The following is a 25,855-nucleotide window of genomic DNA, read 5'->3' as shown; positions in this document are numbered from 1 at the left end:
TGTTTGTATGTGCCCTGCGATTGGCTGGCGACCAGTTCAGGGTGTGCCCAGAGTCAGCTGGGATAGGCTCCAGCACGCCCGCGACCCAAGTGACGATAAGCGGTACGGAAAATGGATGGATTCATCTCCCATTTTTAGCTTTCACACAAGAGTAAAAAGAAGTTCACCACTGTTCATGTTAAAAGGTTAACCCTATAATGGATAATCACCCTTAACTTGTCTGTGTTTGCATCCCAAAAGGAAAACGCAATACACAATGCTCAGCGAAGTCTTTTATTTACTGATTTACTGAGGTTTCACAAAATATGCCGTAGTTCTGTGTGACGTCATACACGAGAGCAGTTCGAACTTTATACGGTATATACAAGTGTATTGTTCATTTCATTTTCAAATTTCAAGACAAATTTGTTTTGGTCCCCCGAAGCCCCTAAAAGCATAACAAACTACATTTCCTTTTTTTTTTTTTTTTTTTTAAGGAAATAAAAACCCTGTTTTCCTTACACCACTTAAATCTGTGGAGAAACAAAAAAATATTCAGAACATAAAGACGTTTCAGAAAAATGATGCAAATACAATATGCAGTGACATACTCCATAATCCAGCCGCATAGAGCATATTTTCCCTTTTCTATTTTCATCTTTAAATAAGCAGAACAATACCGTGACGTCATTACAATGTAGTTTTGAGACCTTAACCACATGGTTATCTTTGTAAATGTTTTCACACAGCAACCGATATGAGATGAAAACGTTATCCGAGGCTATGTGCCGTATATGATCGAGAACACTGCACAGTGTATTTTTATTTTTTTTTTCGTCTTTGTATCCTCACAAATGGGTCAATATGGTAAAAGCTGAAAAGGTAAATTGGCCTATTACGCCTGAAAAAAATAAATGGAACACTTAAATCAGAGATCCCAGATCTTGGTGAATGAAAACATTTATTGATTACAGAAGCGGCAACCAAATAATGTGACAAGGATCAATGAAAATCTAAATTGTTAACCCAGTGACAAAATGTTTCAGAATAATACTCAAAAGTGAGACTGACTGGGAGTTACATTGTGATTATGTGTGCTGTTTATTAATTTTTTTTTAAACCGTGTATTTAGTACCTGCTGAACAGGTAGGAAATGTGGGTTAAACAAAATGGAAAATGGTTCAGGTCCTACCTGGAAGAAAGGAGTTGTTTCGTAACCACTGGAAGTGTTCAATCTCATTGATTGGCAATGACCTATAGGGTCCCTCAGGGGTCAGTTCTTGGACCCCTCCTGTTCAGCCTGTATATGCTACCTTTGGGCCAATTTCTTCAGAACCTTAGTGTATCATAGCTATGCAGATGACACAGTTATATCTCGCAGTGTCTCCAGATGACTACAGTTCAATTGAGATGTTGTGTCACTGTCTCCAACAGATAACTAACTGGATGAGCCAAAACTGTCTTCAATTCAACCACAATAAAACTGAGATAATTGTTTTTGGCAGGAAAGAAAAGCGGATTGCTGTCAGTAAATAACCGGAGTCACTCTCTTTAAATACCAAAGGCCAAGTCTGAAATCTTGATGTACTTATAGATTCCAACCTGACCAACAGTCCTATCAAATCAATTACTTACATTACAGTCCTCTACCATCTGAAGAACATATCCAGAGTGAAGGCTTGCATCTGGAGAAGCTCCTCCATGCTTTTATCTCAAGTAGACTTGACTATTGTAATGGTCTTCTGACTGGACTCCCCCTAAAAGAGCATTAAACAGCTGCAGCTCATTTAGAATGCTGCAGTGCAGGTTCTGACCAGAACAAAGAGGTAGTAATATGGAGTAATATGCTCATATTACTCCAATTCTAAAGTCTACACACGAGCTCCCAGTCAGCTTTAGAACAGATTTTAAAGTTCTGCTACTGGTCTATAAATCACTAAATTGTTTCGGTCCTGTATACATGAAAGAAATTCTCATGCAGTATAAACCCAGTAGTGCTCTGAGATCTGCAGACTCAGGTCAAACCGTGGAGCACAGAGTCCAACGCAAACATGACGAAGCAGCATTTAGCTGTTATGCTGCACACAAATGGAATAAGTTGCCAACAGAAGTAACACCGGCCTCTAGTGTGAATGTTTTTAAGTCCAGGTTAAAAACTGTTCTTTTTTTTTAAAATTTTTTTTTAATGCCCATTCAAACCCCTCTGCCCCACCTGAGTTGGATGCATGGGGCCACCGCCCCCTCGGCCCCCACTTTGCACGCCACTGACCACCAGGAGCCACTGGCATTCAGTATTATCTTGCTCATGGTTACTCATTATCACAGGACTGTCGGAATAATGTGTAACAGTGTTTTACATTGATGACTACTCTGAATAATTTGCTAGCACTGCATCTTAATTTCAGTTTAGAAATGTTGTAACTACTGTATGTTGACGGTTGCTCCCTTTTCTGAATGAATGTGAACAACAAGTGATGAACAGCACGTTGAAAGGTGGTGAAAACAAATTTTACAGTTATCATCTGTGTTGTTGGTTCCCACAGGAAAGCTGGCCTTATCCTCTCGCAGTTAAATGAACTGTCCCCATGGTGTAAAGGCCTTCTTCAGGAGCCCAAGATTGGGCTTCGCAGGATGTCACTCAAGTTCCTTTCCTGCCGCTACACTGACACCAAGGCCTTTGGGATGAACTGGGCAGATATGGGCCAGGACGTACACAAGGCATGTGATGAGCAGATGCTAACAGTCATGTATAATGACTACGGTGAGCCCAAGGAGATCTAAATGTATATAACCCAACCTAGACTATTAGGGTTTGCCAGATCTAACAAAAAGTGGTATTACATTTAAGTGTGTGCATTTAAAATATGACAGCAAGCTTATTTTTTTTTAGTATGTTTGCAACTCTTCAGTGGCTCTTCGTCAGAACCAAATCCAAGGTCAAAGTGTAGGGTCCAAGCAGGTGATTATCTCTGTCCTTATATGTCATGTCACCGACTGGAGCCTTGTAACTATTGGTCATCACTGTCTTTTTTGAAAGAACGTTGGAGATGTGCTGCCGCATCTCCAACTGATGACATTAATTAACTTCTTTAATTAATGTCATCAGCTTAATGAGATATTTCAAGATATATTCTGTATATTATACCGCATTACTGTACAACTAAATCACACCCCATTTCGTTTGAATCCTGCATGTACTGTAGCTCTACATTGACATTAACTTTGCATTTTGACATTAACCTCGTTGCGCACAGGATATCGAAGAAATCATTACTTAGCACCAGAAATCCCATCTGTATTTGAGTTAGGTGGGTTGCTTTTGAAGGAAACGTGAGTTGGCGTGCGTGCGTAAATGCAGGCATACAGATGGCATGGAATGCTAAGAAAAAAAATGATCTGCTTGCTTGTGTTATGCGCTTCAACAATGTACAGTACATTGCACTCAATGTCGAATTTTAGATCCAAGCTGCTGAATGTAGAATTTATGGTTGGTCGTTTTGAATGAAGTTGTAAAAGAGATTCACTCACTGGGATATGTCTACTATTATTCTTCAAATCGTTACATGAAAATATCTTTTTTGTTTCTGTTTCGGTGATTAAAATTCCAACTCATGACGGTAAATGTTGTAATTCACTAACTAGTTTTAATGAACTTTATCTGTTATTGAACTTTGATTGTTCTCGTGTGACCTTTGTATAATTGTGTTTCAAGTAGACTGTCCGAGTGTTTTATTCGTATTCGTATTTTTGGGGGGACTGCAGAGCCGCTCTGCAGGGTGAAGGTTAGATCTGTTGTTCATTGCTAAGAGGTTTCTTTCTTCATACTAAAATGAAAGCTCGATTTTTTTTTTTTGCGGAGGCAGCCCGTGTTTTACACATACAGCAATGTACAGTGTCTCCTTCTGTATATTCGAATACAAAAATAGTGTGCGCTTCACAAGATGGCTGCTAACATGTATTGTCTTTTGCCGTGTCGCTCAATCTTTGCAGTTCTCATGTGAAAAGACCGGTTTCGTTTGTTGTATCTGAATATGATCCAGTACTGATTGAAAGTGTACTAAATGCTCAATCATTGGTTGATTAAAGGACTATACAACATTGTGTTGCTCAAAAAGGAATATGACACGGGATTGAGAGATAGAAAAGATGGCGAAATTTGACCAGTTAGAACGTGCATGATCCTGTCTTTAAACGTGGCTGTCATCACGTCAACATTTTCACTTTACTACTTCAAGAATAAAGACATGAAATGTGCCCGTAGGAATTTGATTTCTTTCCATTTTAGAATGATTTTTTTTGTGTAACCACCCATTTCAGAGATGAATTACAACTCATGAAGCATGCCTCCTAAGATTACATTTCTGCATTGACCCTTAGTAGTACTTGTAATCCTAATATGCAAATGTATTGCAAATTTAGAGCTGCATTAATGTGGAACTCTTTTGCTATTTATTTTTAAACGGAGATCTGTGGGACTTTTAGTGCCAGAATAGATTTGCTGTCCAACAGGAGAGTCGAATATATCCTCCTCCTGTTGCAGTTGGCATTGAAACTTATCGGATTGACCAGACCTCCATCCATCCATTTTCCATACCGCTTCTCCTCACTGGGGTCGCGGGCGTGCTGGAGCCAGTCTCAGCTGACACCGGGCGAGAGGCGTGGTACACCCTGAACTGGTCGCCAGGGCGCATAGAAACAGACCACCATTCGCACTCACACGTACGGGCAATTTAGAGATTTCAATGAACCTACCGCGCATGTTTTGGGGATGTGGGAGGAAACCGGGGTGCCCGGAGAAAAGCCACGCAGGCACGGGGAGAACATGCAATCTCCACTCAGACGAGGCCGGATTTGAACCTGGGTCCTCAGAACTGTGAGGCAAAATGTGCTAACCAGTCGTCCACCGTGCCGCCCAGGAGACAATGTCTCATGGGCGATACATGCAAGCTTGTGTTTTTCAAAGAGAAAAGTCAAACCACTGAAAAAGATGTCGTTTCTATTTATTCAACACAGATTATAAAGTACTGTCAAATAATGAACACAGTTACACTTCCTCTAGTTTGGATACAATACTTGGAGACGTTATTTCCTTTTTCCTGAAAGCTTTCTTGCATTTGTGTCACGGTGCGCGGGTGTTTTGCTCCAATTGATATGTAGGTTTCATTTTTCAGCTTCAACTGCCACGAAGGAAATCCACAATATTTTCGAGCAGTTATTTTTTACACGGTTGTGTTTACACTGTCGTCGGCGTTTGTTTGAGGCTGGACTTAACAGTCACATCTGCACAATAGCAGAAGCATTAGTTCCATGGAAATGTAAAATATGTATTATATGACTACGATTCTATACGCCCATTGTTTCTTTTAAATGTGAACATGTCAGCTCGTAGATATGTAGTTGAGACATGTACTGTTTTAACCAATGCACATTAGTCTTAACGGAGCCATTGAGATGTCTAAATGTAATGGAAATACGTCCTGGGTTGAGCTAAAACCATTGTGATCATTTCTGATCATTAGATGACACATAATAGCAGCAGCAAACCTCATACATATATCATGCGGATTACTTCACCACCAATTCCTCGTACCCATTAAACTCATTACACATTAAAATGCTCTATTTGATTCATATATTGTTTTATTTCCCAATGCGCTATTTGGCAATGGCAGTTTGAATTAGCACTATAACCTTGTTCAAAACAATGTATTTGCCTTCCAAACCTTTGTCCGCATGATAAGGTAATATGTTTATCTATTGTGTATAGTATCTACAGTTGAACTTATGTTACACCACTTTCTTTCACTCCTCTATCTTAAGGGATTCCTCCTCCCCCCTGCGGGGCTCCGGCTTTGCTCTTATTCTCCTTGGCATCCGGATCGCGGCAAGAGCACTCATCCTGATTGCAGTCTGCCCCAAACTGAATGACCTGTCAGAAAACAAGCATCATTGTCACAACTCAGCTTCCGAAAATAACCACGTCCAATAGTTTACATTTTGGGGAATTAAAGAATGCATCCGATGTTACTTACGACATCTACAACTGTACTAAGACCTAAGAGCTCTAAAAGACACAATATCAACACATTATTGTTATTTAGACACACACGGGCACCTTTGCGGCCAGTTTTCCAACTGCGGACCCAACCCTCCTGCTGGCAAATGCTAAGAGTGCTGTGGCCTCTGGGGGGCGCCACACAAAATTGTTCAAAAAGAGCGCAACTTCGGTACAGTTTACTTATTTAAAAAACAGATAACTTCGATTCACAATGTAATGCAATGCACAATTAATATGAATACAAGTGATAATACAAAATAATACCACACCAAATAAAATTCAGCATCAGTGGTACTGCATAGTACCGTGTACTGTTAAGTTGATAAATTGCTTCTGAGTTATCAACTTGGTATGCTAATTAGTTACCAAAAAAAAAAAGGGTCTTTTTTAGTCCTGTAAAAAGAATTCTGAGATTTGATTCTAGATACATATACCGGTACATGTTTGAAGCTAATTGCTCAGAACGTGGAAAGAATGAGAACGATGCCGTACTCCTTTGTGGATATGTAGCGTTAAACTGTTTTTCACCGTTTCAGTTTTCCTGATTTTTTTGGGGGTGTGGCTACAACAGTGTCCAATGACGCACTTGAGCGTCCAGCATGAGTCGCCCCTGGCCCACTATATAATAGTGCCTTCGCTAACTGTGACATGCATTTACCTAGCTACAGTAGCTATGCCTACATCCCGAAAATGCATCTTCCCCTTCGAATAGTCTGCTGGCATGGCTGCTTCCGAGTGCCTCATTGTCGGCTGTGAGCGTGCGCACACCACAGTGAGAAAGGTGGAAGCTCGAGAAGGGAAAAGGAGGAGAAAGAAAGGGGAAAAAAAACGTCAGACTTGACAGTCAGCGTGTCAACGTCCTCTCAAACCCAGCGGTACGTCAGTGAAATGAAACAGTAGATTCTTTGCGCTGGTTTGGCCGCTTCAAAGTGCCTCGTTGTTGCAGCGTGTAAAAGCCCCGCGACGACTCGATGACATAAACAGTACGGTGGACCCCCGCCACTCGGATTTCCTCTCTTATTTCAAAACATGCAAGTTTGCTGAAATGTAGACTCGAAATTGCTCATAGGCAATGACAGTGTGAATCTTTGTTTTTCTATACATGCCTTGCGATTGACTGTCGACCAGCCCAGGGGGGCACTGCGCTACTTGCCTAAAGTCTGCTAGGATAGGCTCCGGCTCATCCACAGCCTGCACCGGAACAAGCACTACAGTATATACTGTAAATGTATGGATGGACAACACACTTATATATGGATGACAAGCATAATTCACATTTCAAAAACTGTTAAGTATTTTAAGTGTGGCAAATCTTCATAAATGGTCAAATCCTATATGTGAAAGACACTTAATGTCAAAATGTGCTTAGCGGCTAATGATCACGTGTCCGGTCTCTCAGTTCCGACTGCCAAAAAGTAGCACTTAGGAACATGAGTGGGACTTTGGATTTTTGTATTTCCTTTCAGCTTTAAAAAGAAGTGAGGAGGCAAATGAAGCACTTGGTGTCAAATGCTTGAACCTGGCCTTTGAACAGCAAGAAACCTTTGGGTCTTCAGGGAGCAGGAGGGAGGAACACATCGCCGTGGGTGGAGGTGAACCGATTAACACATGTTAAGAGTCAACAACAAGAGCTGCCAGCTCTGCGCAGGAAGCAAGCCACCACCACAGGTTGTAAAACAAAACTCCGGTGCCCCACGAAGAAGTCTGAAGTAAGATGTAAACATTTGCTCTTGGAGAGAGGGAGCCAGTGGAAGACTGTGAGAGGAGAAGAGGGAGAACAGAGAGTGGAAGGTAATGAAAGAAATGACAGCAAGTGAGGCAAGAAGAGGAGTGGGAGGTACGCTTGTACGCCTTCCCTGCTGATTGCTACCGGTTTTTGGATTCACACGAGGTTGATGGCAGAGGAATAGTTTCATGGAGGCAACTCAAGCAGTCTCATTTAAAATGAACGAATGTAAAGACAAGCTTTTTCCATTTGTTGTCTTTTGCTTTTACTGCTTTGGGACTTTTTTCCCCCCCCTCATGGCACAATTGATGGTGTGGTAGCTCAGCAGCGCATTTGCAGCCGTAAACATAGCAGCTGGCTTCGAAGGTAATCCTTGCTGCAGCGTGTAATGAGTCACATTTATAGGCAGGAACAATCAGTGGTCCTGTTCTAATGATTGCTATTTACTAGGGCTGTTCACGAATGGGTAGTGACTCGAACTGGAATTTGAGTGGGCGTGGAAAAGCGATCATTTTGGAACGTGAGTCAGAGTAAATCTTAGAATATCATATTACAAGTACTTTATTCTGACAAGAGCTGCAGTTGCTGCAACGCCACATTTACTTCAAAACATACAAAGTATTTCACCGTGTTAAGCCTTTGTTTATGGCCGATGCCATTTTGACTGATCGCGCACATGCGGACTTGTACAGTAGCCTGGTTCATTCTTGGAGTTGATGATGGCTCGCCGATGCCAATAGCCCCAGCCCTCCACGGAGCCGACGATCTCCGCAAAAGGAGTTGTTCGATAGCCGTCCCCGAGGAGCTGCACGGATGTTCACGGCAAACGGCGACCGCGGCAGAATGGATGGGAGAAAGTTGCCAACCATCGTTGCGGTCGGAACCATCATGATAGTCGGGATGCCTTCGTTCGATGACTCCAACTTGCTGAGCCGCCGTTGCAAAGGTCGGTGGCCGAATAAACCACCGACCTTTCAACACTTCAATGCTCCCTGCCTGCTGCCTTTTCTCCTCACCATTTTCCACAGTCAGTTATAGTTCGTTCGTTCCAGACACCCAATCCTTCTCCATTAGGAATGCGATTCCCGTGAGCCATAATGCCATAATAAATCTGTGCGAGTCAAAGAGAAAAGGGGTTGTTCACATAAAAGCATATTAAGAAAGGTTTATGTGAGTAAAGAGCAGCTGATAAAAAGCCACTGGTCAGCAGCAAGCATGTATTTGAAACTGCTGGCGTCTTTGGAGTCCCAATAATATGCTTTAAGCTGTATTTCGGTCAATCCCAACCCTCCTCATTTGCAGTGGGCTCAGGAATACTGAAGACTCATTTTCAAATAGCCGTATTCACCGATTAATGTTGTTTTTCTTTGGATGGTCCAGATGGATGGCGTTGTGGATGGTTGGTGGAGGGCCACCGTGTCCCAACACGGCTGTGATGTCAGCTAGGAGGTAGCGAAGTGATGTTTTGGGCTGGAAGAATGGAGAGTGGACATAATGCCCTTTTATGGTGCCTGAAGGTGTTAAAAGGACCTCTGTCAAATACGTGGAGCTTCTATCTGACCATTTCCTGTCATGTTATGAAAAGAAGAACAGTGCATCCGCAATAACGTCTTTCTGATCCAAGACAGCGCCATCCCAGGCTGCAAAAACTACATTCAAGCTTTAGCTGCTATGGATATAAAGGGCGCAAAACCTACGCTGTGGCCACCATGATTCCCTGACCTCAACCCTCTTGAAATCCTGCGGAGCATCCTTAAAGGGAAGAGGATGGTCATGTACCAGCAAAAATTATTTTGCCATTGCGGTGATTTTGTTCAACGAAATCGTGACGACAACAGAAAGTAATGTAATTGTTGATGATCCAAAAATATTCACTTTAAATTGAATATACCGAATAAACAGCGCATGTTTAACAAATTGGAACACAGTGTCGTGAGACCAGGTAACCAAGTGTGTGCAAATCGACACTGTAGTTCACCAGAGGTAAGCTTTTAAGAAAGCCCCCAAAATAGATAAAGGAATGAATTCCTACATACCATGTAATACACCGTTGAATCTTGTAATGAGATTGGACATGCTATCATCAGACAATGAATAAAGATGTGGTGGATACACAAAAGAAAGACATTAAACATTCCTCAACTGGGCACAGTTAGCCCTGGTTTATGGCTCCAGACCAGATGCGCTAGATGGAAAACAAATGGATTTACATACTGTAGCTTTACCCCTCAATATGCTTGTAGCAAATTGTTAAAACACACTTTACTTACGTATAATGTAATGAGGGAACCAGAAGAAGCAGACGCTCTAGGGGCTAAAGTGTGCTTGCTTCAAGCTGTTTACAGTAAAACTGACACATAAAACAACGGAGCATTTCAAAGCATCGTGCTGTGTACCAAAACATATTATTTAGTCTAATGAAAGTCTGCGAAATGCCATACACGGGGCTGAGGGAAATTTGCTTACGTTAGGGTGATTCTAAACCTTTCAGCTACTACTTTGACAGACCCTGAGTAGAGTACAAATAGCGCATACAACAGCACTCACGAGCTCCATTCTCTCTGCTCTGTGGGAACGAGACTATTACCGCAGCTTAGTTTTTGTGTGCTCTTTTTCCTGCTCCTAATTACACTCCTATAATGCTCAGTGCTGCATGTTGCGGCACACAATGTCAGGGCCGTCCTGTGGCATAAACAGTTCCTGCAGTTGTTTCGGGCCACGACCGCTAGGGGGGGAGCATATTAATTTCTGCGTCGCTAACGCCACACCGCAGCCATACCGTAAACAATCCATAAGCTGCTGTAGTATGTTATTTATTTAGCCGCAAGCCAAGTTAAAAGGTAATTCAAATGTATGTGTGGCTCCACGAGGCTGTCCAGATGTTATGATACGACAGAAGAACGAAAGTGGCATTATTGTGCGGGTTTACATGATGCTCAAAGCAAATGATCCTCTGTTTTCCAGCGGGTATGCGGGCGCTCTGAGGGGTGCTCCACCTAGCAGGCTATGTGAAAACTCAGAGGAGGTTGACCCTGAGATAAGTCTGAACTACAGTATCTGACTTTCAAGACAAATTCTGACTCTGTCACCATGGTAAAAGACTAACCTGCTTGATTGCAGGTTTTGGATGCTAAATCCTGAATTTCTACCGGCCGCGACAGTGTTGCGAGGAGGGGGAAGGTGGGGGTGGGGGGAGGATGCGGGGATTCCTTGGTGCACGCGTTGCAAGTTGCAGCGTTTGGCGGCCACAGCCAAGTGTTCCTTCCCCGCTCCTCTTCCTCGCCCACGACGCGAGTGGCTGAAAGTCTGTCGCCGTTGCGTGGCACCGTCGCCATGTACTCTAACCGCCGTCAGGAGCGGCGGATCCCGTGCGACCGGTTCACCGCCGCCTCGCGACGCAGCGCGCGTTGGGCCAGACGGCAGAGACATGTTAGCCCAGATACCGCCAAACACAATGCACATCAGGGAATATGTATTTTTGCGAGTTATGGGCATACTTTAAGGGCGAACTGCAGGCTACACTGTTCGAACTGGGCCCATTATGAATGAGGAAGTGACAATACTGCCGGATGGCCACTGCATGGAATAAGGGTGCCTAGTCTTTATATCGTGGGGGACAAAAAGTATCCGGCCAAACCTCTTGACGTCACGAGGATAGTTTTTAGCCCCGCCCACAAAATCAGGAAACTTTAGAAGGTGAAAAAGAGTTTCAAGCCATATCTCAACAATTGTTCTCAGTCTTTGCAGATGTTTTCAGCGCTTATCTTCAAACATATTCCAGGATCTAGAAACAAAAGAAGGATTTCCATTTTGGGGCACTTTAAATGATGAGCCAAGCATCCTCAGACTAATTTCTGATCGGACAGTATTTCTTGTCATCAAACTCAGCCGTAATGTACCCAAATTCTCCGGCCAATGTCTAATCTCACAGGACTTGCGTTGACACTGGCGCAAATCTTGTGCATTGCACATTTTTTTTTTTTTTGTGTTGATGCAGAACATAAGCAACGATGTGCCCGCGAGTGAGCTCGTCACTCTCGCAGTTTTGAACACCTGCTAACTGTTATAGTGTGAGAAAAATAATTCCACAGGATTTGCAAGTGATTGATGTGAAATCATTTATCTGGACTCATATTTTATGTTTTATTAAATGATGGGCGTTACGTTGCAGCCACATACTGGGACCAGTCCAATTCAGCGGCTTTCAAAGTACAGTTCTGTTATTTAATCTGGCCCGCCAAGCATTGACATTATCAACAGTCACAAATATTCGTTCAATTAATTTAGCTGATTTAAAAAAAAGGATAATTGAATTTATTTTTCACGTGACCCTGGTCAGGAGAAGCGGTGTGGAAAATGGATGTATGTATGGTTAATTGGTTCATTGTAATTCAAAGAGAACAATATTAAACAACTATTTTTTATTTTATTATGACAATAAATTATTTTTGATACACATTAGCTATTTCTTTTTACCTCATCTACAAATGTCATCTAGCCGATCTGTCCATTTAAAAAATCCAATGTGGTCCTCAAGCACAAAAAGTTTGCTCACCTCAATCGGATGTGGTTTCGTCTTTCGAATGCGATGGCAATGGCACAAATATTTCGATGTTAGGGGCCACGTAGAAAATCTCTTTTAAATCCCCGTCCAATGTGTTACTGAAGTGAAGGCCCACAGCTGTAAATTTGGAATTGCCGTGTAAAAGCCATAAAAAAACAATCTCTGTGAAATAGCGGGCCTGAAAAAGATGAGCCATGATATCGTGACGGTTCATTTCTTTTCAGCTGTAAAACAATATTTCTTTTTTTTCCCCTCTCCTGCGATTGCCTGGCGACCAACCCTGGGTGCATAGAAAATGAATGGAATGGTTGTTTCAAAGGATCCTAAATTTTAGCAGACTTGAGTCGAGGAGGTTTGCCATACTTGAGAATGGGATGTGGCACGAACACTCGTTCAACAAACCAAGCATGGCACAAATTTCCTGGTGTGAGTGTTCCTCCTTTTACAAAGTTGATAAAAAGGTTGTGTCATTTTTGTGTCATCCTATTATCCAACAAACAAACCAAACAACAATACTTATTGCGATCAAAATAATACTGATGGCCTATGAGGTAGATAAAAGTCATATTTTTTAAATTGGGTGTATTTTCACACACACACAAAAAACAAGCTATTGTTGTATCATGGTTGAGTCAATGCTATTCTAATGCATTGAGCTATAACGTGCTATTTCTGCAGCAGCATGTAGCAGAGGTGAGAAAGTGTAAGGTGGCGAAAACCTGCTTATTTACTATTTTAGCTTCAAACGTGTCGGGCGCAGGTCCGCTCTCTTCGAAGTAGAGAGAGTAAATAGGTGCAGTCTTTAACAGCAGAGAGGGGAAAGTAGTCGAGATCTCTTTATTTGCTTTCTGAAAGTCTCCTGCCCACCAGCACAGCAGTGATGCCAGAGACAAATTTCTATAAACAACTATAACTATAAACAGGAAAAATCTGGCTTTCAATCCAGCTGCAACCTCTAAGCGCCATCTCGGTTACAAGATTCATGCCACCATTCACCACTGTTCATTTTACGAGTACGTCCTTGAAAAATACTGTATATTTGTATTATTAATACCAAATCCAGAGAAGGCATGAATTCAATTTGGCATTGATATGGCAGATGGGATGGACAGCACAGGAAAAGCGTTTTTACCTTTCTCGACGATAGTGTGGAAGGGCAGCAATCTCCTCCGTCATACTGGCAATAGGCTCGATTGTTGAGGGTGTCACACCAGCCATCCCCACCGAAAGGCTATTCACAAGTTAGGAAAAAGAGTACTATTTGTTAGGATTGTTGAATTCATTTCATGAACGTGCATTTTGATCCCACACACTGTTTTTTAGGGCGATATAATGTCATGCTTCCAAGCTTTTCATTGGTAGGCAAGCACACCAATTAGGAAAAGCAAGAAAAGAGATTATTACTATTACAGCGTAACATGTCCTATTAAGAAGACATAAAGACAAAGTCATAAACTATTCAATAGATAAATATTCATTTTTTTCAACTCAATCGCGTTTCAGTATCTTCACTGATTGAAACATTCTCAAACTGTTGTAAGTCATAATATTTGACCATTGCAACCATTAAAGACTTGACTCGCTGCTATATCGTAAGATATCACAATGATCAACATACGGTATTCATTTGTCCTCCAAATCACTATCAATCTCATCTTGGAAGATCTGGAAGACCAGATCAAGGGTCCGCCTTCAACATCCCAACTGGAAATGACGTTGTAAGGTGCAGCTCTTCAAGGCACCCTTTGACCTTTGGGAGACCTTTGTTCCCTGTGTGCACCATACTGTATGTCCTGCGCTGTCCTATGCTGTTTGACTATTTGACTCTTTCGAGATTGACACGTAAACATTACATTTTTTTTCCTTACGGTCCCATTAAAAAAAAAAAAAAATGCAAGGCCTGTTCAATTTCACAGTTCCAAGGTTCCCTAAAACCAATTTTTTTTTTTTTTTTTTTTTTAATTTGACCCACACTTATAGATCTAAAATGCATCTCAATTGATAAGGGTCACATTTCAACCGAAACAGCCTCAGTGTACAAAGATGTGTAGCACCTGTGCAAAATGATATTTAAAACCATTTTCCGTGTATTTGTGGTCTCTTTAGGGAAGTCATCAAGTCAGACAAACATAATGACGTTTAGGGTGCTGCAAATGTCAAAACGGGTCAATGCCCGAACAGCAACCGTTCTGGTTGAGTTTCTCTTTGTTGGAACTGAAAAACATAAGGAACCGTAGCAAAATTATACCTGCATATATTCTGACAGAAAGTTCGCTATTTATAAAGGCTGTTAGTAGCTAGCTGTTTATTACACAGTGGCTCATGACTTGGAATACATTTACGCTAATTGTCAATTATCAAAAGTTTCTTAAAGAGAAAAGCAAAATAAATGAGTAACATATGTGATCCCTCATAATATGTGTTGCTATGGAAGACCAGGTTTTAGAGAATTGTTTTGCCTCACAACATTGACTGCAAAATGGAAGAGGAAAATGTTTGTTGGCAGTTCAGGAGAGTACGTTTAATCAGCAGTTTGTGTTCCAACTGGAGTTCCAGGATTTTCTGAACCAAACAAATTGATAGCCAAACAATATCCGGTTTTGGTATTTTAGAGGGCATATATTGTAAAATAGATGAAAAGACAACATAGTGGTGTTTTACTCTCGGGTGATCACCACAGATTTTAATGCTGGACACAAAATAGTGAATTAAAAAAAGCAAATGTACGTGCTTGTTTTTGATTTTTGAAATCTAATCTTAATTTAATAAATGTTACTTTTGATAGGCTGAGCAAGTTATATTTCCTCTTCACCTTAGTTTGGTGGAACCCGAAGTTGAACAATTTGGAACATGGATTTTAGATTTTATCAAATAGCCTGCAATATAACAAAGAGTGAACATTTTAAGAGGGTCTGAATACTTTCCGTACCCACTGTAGCTTTTTTGGAACGTGTTGCAGCCATAAAATTCTAAGTTAATGATTACTTTCTAAAAACAATCAAGTTTATCAGTTTAAACATTACATATTTTGTCTTTGTCGTGCATTCAATTAAATATAGGTTGAAGATGATTTGCAAATCATTGTAATCTGTTTTTATTTATGTTTAACACAACGTCCCAAGTTCATTGGAATTGGGGTTGTAAATCCATCCATTTTCTTCCGCTGATCCGAGGTCGGGTTGCGGGGGCAGTAGCTTTAGCAGGGAAGCCCAGACTTCCCTCTCCACAGCCACTTCCTCCAGCTCTTCCGAGGGGATCCCGAGGTGTTCCCAGGCATGCCGAGAGACATAGTCTCTCCAGCGTATCCTGAGTCAACCCCGTTGTTGATTGTGCACTGCTTCCCCCTCCTGAGATGGCAGACGGCAGAGCAGAATTTCCTCAAAGCCATCCAGAAGTCAGCCTCACCAAACTCCTCCCACACCCGGGTTTTTGCCTCAGCGACCTCCAAAGCTGGGTTCAGCTTGGCAAGCCGGTACCCATCAGCTGCTGCTTCAGAGTCCCACAGGCCAAAAAGGCCTGATAGGACTTCTTCTTCAGGTGAAGCCACTGGTGTCCCCCAACGGGTTTGGGTATTGCCGCCACGACAGGCACCGACAACCTTACGGCCACAGCTCCAGCAGAACGAGGGAGTCCAAGCCGTGTGTGGAGGTGAGTCCGACTATATCTAGTCGGAACTTCTCAACCTCACACACCAGCTCGGGCTCCTTCCCTGCCAGAGAGGTGACATTCTACGTCACTAGTACCGCCAAGGTCCCTGCGGACCGCCAAGGTCCCTGCCTTTGGCCCCCACACAGCTCACTATGTACCCGACCCGCAGGTGGGGAGCTCATGGTAAGGGGGACCCACGTTGCCTCTTCAGGCTGTGCCCGGCTGGGCCCCATGGGTGCAGGCTCGGCCACCGGGCGCTCACCTTCGAGAATGCTTAAATTTCTAAGTGGACCACAAACAGCAGATCTGTAAAATATTATCTCTGTGAAGCCATAAATATTTAAGTATTTCTTGGCCAGACACAATGTCAGTCAAGATTGAAAAAGACATTCACCCGTTTAATGGTCTCAAAAACCTGAGTGGCACAGATGCCTGTGGTGTTGGCCTACACAAAATGTGTGATTTAATGAACAGGTACGAATGCCAGGGGGAAAATATATTTGCACACACAACCAAGTACTGGTAGCTCTCTTGATGCTTACCTCACAAGCCTGAATGCAATGAATGTTTTCAGGGGCTGGGTACCACTTCATCATCCCTGTGCAGACAACCATCTGGAAATGAAAGCACAAAATAAGGAAAGTTAAGCAATCCTACATCAAGAAATGCAATGGTCAAAGGGTTTACCAAGTGATCCATAAAACCAATCATTTCCTACACCCCTAAACTCTATTTAAACGGGAGCCCTTTAATGTCTGATACAAAGCCCCAAAAATGCAGTACTATAATATATGCAAGATTGCTAGATTATGAAGAAAAAAGGCTTCATCCCTCGTCAGTGACGCTACAAGGCATTTGTTTTCCCATGAAAAAAAACTCACTTTGGGCCCCTCCACGTCAATGCTGCAAATGTGAATTATTTTCTAGTCATTGGCCCCTACAACCACTACCAAACTGTCGGAATTCTGTCCACCCAAGGCGCAGAGAGGCCTGGGAATACAGTAGTATCTGTACTATTATGTTGATGTTTTTACAATTATGTTGGATGGACTCCTCAACCTGTAACTTTCAGCATTTGCTGATGTGTCGCAGAGTCGCAGCTGTCGGCATGTGAAACAGCACATCAGAATCTGTCGAAAGAGGGCAACTTGAGCCCACTGGTAGGAGAGTGAAGTTCTTACTCCAGTCTCTGATAGATCTGGCTCAACTCTCAATTCCTACCCTCATCTACAGACACATACAAAGGGTAGTGACTAAAAGAATAAGGTACAAGCGAATGAAATGAGTTTCCCTGTCAGGATGAGTTAGGTGAGGACCTTCGTCATCTGAGTCGATACATACAGAGACACATTTTATTTGCAGTGAATCGGAATCTCTGGTGAGAGGAACACACAAACAGATTATCGAGGACAAAGGACCTTGCAAGTGAGAAAAGGATGACTCCCACCTTTGTATGCCCCTAGATGAACAAATGGCTGTTGTCCCGATGAGCCAAATGACATTATTAATTTTCAGTTTTCTTCAGTTACATATATAACATCTTGGAAGATAGGAAACACAATTACTGGACTCAAATCACAACTGTTTATTGACCATAGGACAAGATGTTTAGCAGGCAGGAGGCAGAAGGTCAACCCTCTGTCGAGACTGAGGAGTCTGAGCTTGTGAGGGAGCCCAGATACATGTATTTGAGATAACACACTGCCTTGAAATCGCAAGACAGTTTCGGGAGTATGTTGTAAGCAACCACCTCTATCCAACTATTTGACCTTGGTAAGGTCAGATTCACCGGCTGTCTGGCAGAGGCTGACCGACCACCCAAAAGCCAGGCAAAAGCAGAATCTCTTCATGAGATATGATGCTGTGTAACATGACCCAACTGTCAAGTAAAATCTGGCAGTCCAACCAGTTTTTTCATTTTGTGAGTGTGTATGCGTTTCCTGAAATTTTGAGGTGAACTGCAACCTTTCCTCTTGCAGAATGCACCCATTTCCAGTAATGCAGGAACATTTGGACACACTTCCAAATACAAATTGGGAGTGTGATAGGCTGTAATATTTGAGAAATAAAAAATGTTTCCCTAGAAACTCTTGCCAATTAATTAGTCGAAGATCTGATAAAAGTTAGGACATATTCATCAATGTCAACTGCATTTTGTAATCGTATTCAGCGAGACTGAGAATGTCTAGAAAAAAAATCCAACCATTTTTATTTCCTGTCATTTTAATGCTTTTCATAACTGAAGTGTACAGTCACTACAAAAGGCGTAGAAGAACTAGAACACATTAGTTTCGATGAATAACGGGAAAAAAAGCGCATTTCTTTTATCTTTGTCAGTGCCTTCATCCAGTAACATGAAATGCTTAAAGATACATGGAGTCATGTCAACTCACCAGAACTTGAGGTTAAAGGCAAGCCGAAAGACGCAAGACCGTATTTTTTGGCCTGCTGGATGTAATGTTGTTTTTTTTGTTTGTTTTTTTTTTGGTTTTTTTTATCACAAGCTCTCTGCAAGCACATAGGAGAGCATAGTTGGGTGCAAATTGTTCAAAACCTGTGGTCGAGGACATTTGAAGGTTTCCACTGTTTTGGAATGTGATTGATACAAAACAAAAGTAAAACAAAAAAACACATTAATACTGTATATTAAAAGTGTCAAGGATCAGTGTTGGAGTGGCAGGTGGACCCAAGCTCAGTGAAGCAGGCAAGGCAAGACAGGAGTGTAGGCGAAAGAGATATACACGGAATTAGACGGAATATTCGTCAATCTATAAAGATGGGTCAACGGCAAGAAACTCATTTTACTGCATGCTGTTGTTTAGACCACCAGCTGTTTCACTGCATTAGTCATTCTGATGGATTTATTTCTTCGCTGTTTTTCAGTGGCTCAGCTTTCCTGACAATCCAGAATGGTTACGTGGCAACAGGAAAACAAAACAAAACAAACACTTTTTACAGAACCTGCCAATGGTTTTCAAGTTTCACAAGCTGACCTGAACAACATCACATAACCGATAAAGTGAAATTATGACCGTTCAACCACAAAAAAAAGAACATGCACTACTTTGACCTTTGATTTAAGAGTCAACATTCAGCTTATGTCAGCTATTAATCATATTAAAATGTGACGCTTGCTAGAATATACGCCAATAATCCTAGGAGGCCTCACGATGCCGAGCTGTTGCATTTATTTCCCTCTCAGACTGGCATTTGCATAGCATTTGCAATATGACCGAACGCGATATGGTCGTAGCGGTCTGCAGTATTCAATTATTTCAGTACGTTTCAATAGGCCCATTCTGCTGTTACACATCGCGCCTCTGATTGTTGGGCAAAAGTTAGCGTTGTGCTCAAGACCAGAACTCACCGAGGCCAAGACAAGACTTTTAGGAGTCAAGACCGAGTCAAGAAACTTCCACACTAAAAACCTCAACAATCGTGAGCTGGAACATGAACTATTGATTATGTACAATAAATAGACTTATAGAGTGACTATGTGACTGATTACGCCTCGCTTAAGGGAACACCTATGTCAATATGTCCACAGATGAGAATATTATTAGAATATATATTGCAGGCTTGTTTTGATTAACATTTGTATGAACAGACTTAAAACATGTATGTATATATTTTAACATATTGGTGAATGAATAATGATGTGATAGTTATAACAGTAATTTAAATCGTGAGCATCATAATCTCACCTGAACTTTGATGGGAAGCATCCAGTGTTTTAAAGAGCCAACTGTGGAGACATTGGCCAGAACCACTGGGTCATGAAGATCCATGTCTGGAGTCAAAACACATGCAGGGTAACAAACAGCACCTGTTCGGAAGAGATATCAAAGTAAATTACCATGTTTCAATTTAAAGTTGAAAAAGTGAACACAGTCGAATTAACTGTCACTATTCAAGCAATACTGCATGAGGGCATCTGAATTTGATATCGTTGCAAGAAAGAGGCAGTTCACAAAAAAACATGGTGGCGTAATTTCGCTTTTGTTGTGTGCGCAGAAACTCCACAGACCCAAATATTTTCATACAAGCAATCAGAAAGTATTTACTACTAATAGAAACGGCTAGTTCTATGTATGAGACTCTCAAGGTAGGTCGAGATGTGTGTTGATACTCGGCATGCAACGGGGGGGCGGGGGGCTGGCCCGGAGCATCCAAATGTGTGTGTTTGTGTTGGGGGCATCCAATCAGAGAGGGGAATATGACAGTGATTTTGAATATCAGAAGTGATTTATTTTTGAAAGCTCACCACACGACAGAGGCGGTAGTTAGCCCTTTCTGTCCGCATTAGCGTGCTGCATTTATTATTCTGTGCCAACATCCAGAAGTTACATAACTTGCCTGTTCTTTAACCTTTGGTGCTTTCAGGTTAGTCCTTTGACCTCATGAGTCAAACTAAGTTTCACTAGAAAATGAACCAATAACAGTAATACATTTCTTCTGAATTATGGTTCAACAGAATTATTTGGAAAGAAAGAAATCACCTTCCTCATCTGTCAGCAAGATACAAACAGCTTATTATTAGTGTTTAAATAATAACAGTGGCTTGCTCTCAACATCTATCTCGCACTCTGTCAATATATATATATATATATATATATATATATATATATAATATTATTATTATTTATGTTTAACACAAAGTCCCAACTTCATTGGAATTGGGGTTGTACATGGCAGCAGATTTTTGTCAAGAATGTCTCGGTACATTTGCCCATTCATCCTTCCTTCAGTAATGTGAAGTTTACCAGTACCATTTGCTGAAAAGCAGCCCCACTCCATCATGTTCCGACCTCCGAACTTCACTGTTGGTATGGTGTTTTTAGGGTGAGAAGCAGTGCCATTTCTCCTCCAAATGTGGTGTGCATTATGGCATCCAAAGAGTTCCATTTTGCTCTCATCAGACCAGACTATATTCTTCCAGTATTTAACTGGCTTGTCCAAATATTGTACAGCAAACTTTACACGAGCTTTGACATGTTTTTTTTTTTCAGCAATGGGGTCTTGTGTGGTGAACGTGGATACAGGCCATGGCAGCGGAGTGCATTCTTCACTTTTTTCTTGTGACAACAGTACCTGCTAAATCCAGGTCTTATTGGAGTTCTCCACAGGTGGCCCTTGGGTCTTGGTGAACTCTTCTGATTATTCTTTGAACTCCTCTGTCAGAAATCTTGCGATCGAGGCAAATTTATACTGGATGATTGGATTTCCAATTACGTATTATGGCCCCACCCGTGCTCACTGGAACACTCAGATGGTTAGATATGCACCGATAACCAATGCCATACTTTACGATGGTCTTGAGACAGCTCTTTGCTCTTACCCATCATGAGATGTGTCTTGGCTTAAACCTTGGCAATGAGACCTTTTTGCAGGCCATCAATTAGGACTGAACCAGCTGATATTCATTTGCACTGACAAGGAGCTAGATTGTGGTTTGATTATTCCTAGATTTTCCCTTTCTTCAAGTGTTCAATACTTTTTCCCTGTGTCATTTCACATCTGATCTTATTTCTTCTACTTTATTTGTTTGTTTGGATCACTTGGGTTGTTCCAACATCTGGTGAAATTTTCAGGTCAATAGCACCTTTGGAAATATATTTAGTGAGAAAAATGGTGACGTGTTATATTCTTATTTCAGCCGCTGTGTGCATGTGTGTGTGTGTGTGTGTGTGTGTGTGCGTGCGTGCGTGCGTGCGTGCGCGTGTGTGTATTTATGTATATATAAATATATATATACCTTCCCACACGTGTGATTTTTTTCAACTTGAAACTGCGTTTGTCTCAAAAATAAATGCACGTGCCCACTGATCCACAAATGCACTTTCAACAATTCACAAGCAAAATTAAATTGAAAAACACACATGTAAATCACAGATATACTTGTGGATTTAGAAAAGACGCGTGTGAATCGCAGATATGTTTGTGGATTTTAAAAACACATGCAAATAATCTGTGGATTTGAAAAACATCCGTGCAAATAATTTTAAGACATATCTCTCCCCATAAAAATGTTCCAATTTTGCCACATCCGTCCAGAGGACATGTCTCGTCTCGAAGCTTTGACAAGCCACAGAGCTTCGAGACGAGACAAAAGTGGAACTTTCTGGCAATTACATTACATTACATGCCGAACAATCTTCATGTCAGTTGTGGCTGAAATCTTTGCTCTACCTGACCGTGGCTTGGTATCACCAGAAACACTCATATATATATATATATATATATATATATATATATATATATATATATATATATATATAAAGAGAGAGAGAGAGAGATAAAATACATAATGAAATGTAATGTACATGTGCAGTGTTAATTTCACTCACCAATATCCATGCCCTCGACACAGCTATACACTACAGAGTTCTGATCAGTGGGAGAAGAGCAGGATCCTTGGAGCTTGGAGCACATGGTAAACTGGGCAGTCCATTCACCATCCTTTGTGCAGCGAATCACACTCTGGGAGCCAGCAGAGTAAATCACATCATTCAGCGCGTCTTCAAACAAAATAAAATAGCACTCGTTTTAAGAGTAGGTCGGGGAGGAGCGCTTTAAAAACATAACAAGGGTGCTTTGTTTTACCAAACAAATCATTGCGCCTCATATATACTGTACAGTATGTTTGTGAGGAGCGGCACTTTATGGAATCGAGTAGAGCAAGGGTGTCAGACTCATTTTTGTTGCGGGCGACATTGTTGGCACTGTTTTCCTTAGAGGGCCGCTATCGAACAATGCCCACTAAAACCAGCAGATATTCTAACAGCATCTTCCTTCTTTCCATTAACTTCTTAAATAGTTGATTTACAATTCCATTGTGATATACTACCAATTTTGCCAATTTCTCACATCTCTGTTGGGACATCACTGTCCTCACTGCTGTAGCTTCGTCACGCTGCATTATTTGCATAACTATTGTTGACTACTACTGGCCACTTATGTGCTTAAGAACTCTGCACCATTTGCACAATTGTCACTATACCAGATTAACACACTGTTAGTCACTTTAAATTGCTTGAGGATTCCGCATCATTTGCACAATTATCATTGTATCAGCATTTCTACATTACTGATACCTTTTCATAGCTCAATCACTCTCCGTACTTGTGCTTTTATGTCCTAAATGTATATTTTGTCATAGTGGCTGTTTGTTGTCGTACTAGAGTGGCTCCCGGGGACAAATCCCTTGTGTCTTTTAACATAGTTGGCCAATAAAGCTGATTGTAATTCCGATCAGAATTATTATATTATTGTAATTATTTGTTTCTATGCCTGTCTGTCATGATATGTGAACCAGTCCGTGAAAAGGTTGGGGACCGCTAATTTGGCACAGGAGGCACACCCCTTCTTTATTGATAGACCTCCAAACATGCATTCAGTCGTAAGCACAGCATTCTGATTAAGTTGGTGGATTAAAAATGGTTTTCACAAAACCATGGTAACATCACTTTTACACCCCTTGCCAAAAGCGAAAGTGAGCGAACATGCAATTTAGCACCCACGATTCGGGAACTTAGTAAAAGGGTGCAATTTCACTGTAGTAGATCATGCACAACACACCCACCATCAGCATGTGCAATCTGCTAGAGTGAACGCGCAATTTACCCCCACCTATTTGGAAACTTAGTAAATCAGGCCCTGGGGTCCAAGGAAAATATGATGTCTGCTTACCATATTTAGCATTAGCATCAAAACACTAACATGCTGCTTCTGTAGGAATGGAGTGGACCTATAGTGATTTATGATCTTGAATGTGCTTTGAGAGTCATCTGGATATTGATCTAGCGATCAACTGATACTGCTATTGATGTCGTGATCTGTGCCCTGCAGTTCCTGTGTGAGGCGTGGGTGGCGCCTTGTGCCTCTTTTTTTCCTCTCTCCTTCCAGCACTAATCACCTCCTCGCCTGCGTACCTGGTTCCAGTCAGCACTCATCACTGCCTGCACTTAAGCCTGCCTGTTCCCGTGTTCCAGCGCCAGAGTATTCTCGCTCCAACGCGGTACACCGACCGACGCATTGCTCTGGGTAGTAAGAATAGATGGTCTGATACTCGTGCTTGAACTTACTCCCTGTTGTTCCTCCTCCAGTGCCCTCCTGCGTCTCCTGCCACGATGCTCGGTCCGGCTGCATTGCCAAGTTCACTCATTTGCTCACGCTCCAGTCTCCCGCACACTCCTTGCTCCGACGGACCACCATCACGCCTTGGAATTCCTGACCTCGTGCTTCACCCAAATAAACCCCTTTCAACTGCTTCCTCTGTCTCAGTCTGGTTTTGGGTCTCGTCCAATACCGTTTGGTACAAATCGTGACAGTTGACTGTTATCGTCCTCTTAGTCAGGAGTTTTTTGTCCATGCAGTAGTAATGCAGCAAAGCTCTCTTTTTTAGAGGGTTTCCTATTTGCATATATAAGTGAATGTTTTGAGACTGTTAATAACTTACATTTTCTTTTGCATCTGGACACTGCAGGGTACAGAGCGTCTCATAGTAGAGGCCATTGGTGCAACTATACATGCCCTGGAAAACATCAGGTAAGGCTGGGCAAGCTACGGGCTCACATGAGGCATCCTCCCACTGCCCTGCCTGTAGGCACTCAGATTTGAAGTATTTCCTAAAAACAACAGAAATATAAGAACAACTCTGTGCCAGATTATTACAGTAAAAAAAAAAAAAAAAAAAAAAAAAGATCAAAAAAATCCAATACCAAGATAAGAAAGGTGGAAATTGAACTGCGCTGAGCTGATTTGCACTTTGACCTTGGGGACATCAATTGATGCTCTGTCACATTAAGTTGGGATGACCTGACCTCTACTCTGTTTTGCTTTAACATGCTTTATTTAGAAGTGCGCGCACACACACACACACACACACACACACACATGGACACATGGTACATTATGTACGATAAAGATGAACTCGATGCCCCCACTCAACTTTTCCCATCATACCTTTACTGTTTCAATAGGAAATACATACCAAGCCACAGAGGACTGCCCACTCTCCAGTAAAACACATTTATGTTATACACCAGCACCGCAACAGAATGTGCTATAGCATAAAGTTATACGGGTACATGCGTCAACGGCATGAAAGCCTGTTTAAAGCTCTTTCACAGCTGCTGCTGTTCACTTTCACACATTGAACTAATAAAGCATCAGGGGTTATTAAAATGTTTACAAAATAGTTTGAGAAAGTGAAACTCGTAAAAATGCCAAGCTGCAAACAGATCTTAACATTAGGTTGTTTTCAAATGGAAAATGTATATATTTAAAAAAACATTGAATCTATAGTTTTCTGGTTTCATATCATATTAAACCCTTGTTAATATTGAATGAGCTGCCATTAAAAGGCAGTACAGAGAGAAGCTAAGCATATTTTAAACATGAACTCCACGAGCATGAGAATTCCCAACACACACTGAACTATGTAAAGAGGGATGGCGTAGTTCATCTGAAGCAGGGCACAAACCTGACATAAAGCCTACGTTTCCTTCTAATGGTGGTGCAGCAATAAGTAGTAACCACTGAGTACTGCCAATGTAATATAAGAAGTGATAGACATTTTACTGGACCGTAATGTGAGCCTGTTGGATATACAGTTCTGTAACTTGATAGTTTTGCTTACAATAGACCAAAAAAAAACAAAAAACGCCTCTTTAAATCTGTGCAAATGGGTAATACTGTGGTATTAATTATTAGTCTTTTGGATTTGGGTGTGAGTATATTGTATTGTGGATGTACACAAGATCAATCAAAGCTTTCGATTTTATCATACTGAGGGAAATCAAATGCATTGTTGGATTATTATGTTTATATTATTTCATGATTATCCATTAAAATAATGCATAAAGATGCTTTGATATGA

The 25,855-nt window shown here is 41.5% G+C and overlaps 2 protein-coding genes across 8 annotated transcripts in view; one reads left to right on the top strand and one right to left on the bottom strand.

The window, feature by feature from the left end:
- Positions 1-4,227, top strand: part of astn1 (astrotactin 1) — a 272,558-nt gene extending 268,331 nt beyond the window's left edge. For all 7 annotated transcript variants that reach the window (XM_061693365.1, XM_061693361.1, XM_061693360.1 and 4 more), the window contains exon 24: positions 2,523-4,227. In XM_061693365.1, coding sequence (XP_061549349.1) covers positions 2,523-2,760 — 238 coding nt within the window. In that variant the 3' untranslated portion in view covers positions 2,761-4,227. The remainder of the gene's footprint in view (positions 1-2,522) is intronic.
- A 747-nt stretch (positions 4,228-4,974) lies between these two features.
- The window catches only part of pappa2 (pappalysin 2), a 64,239-nt gene continuing 43,358 nt past the window's right edge, over positions 4,975-25,855 (bottom strand). The window contains 6 exon segments of the mRNA XM_061694504.1: positions 4,975-5,908; positions 13,460-13,558; positions 16,518-16,589; positions 19,680-19,801; positions 22,323-22,455; positions 24,434-24,602. Coding sequence (XP_061550488.1) covers positions 5,795-5,908; positions 13,460-13,558; positions 16,518-16,589; positions 19,680-19,801; positions 22,323-22,455; positions 24,434-24,602 — 709 coding nt within the window. The 3' untranslated portion in view covers positions 4,975-5,794.

Source organism: Phycodurus eques, chromosome 13 (assembly GCF_024500275.1).
Source record: "Phycodurus eques isolate BA_2022a chromosome 13, UOR_Pequ_1.1, whole genome shotgun sequence".
NCBI lineage: Eukaryota > Metazoa > Chordata > Actinopteri > Syngnathiformes > Syngnathidae > Phycodurus > Phycodurus eques.
Note: the sequence above shows the minus strand (reverse complement) of the source record. Positions and strands in the feature narration are given on the sequence as shown.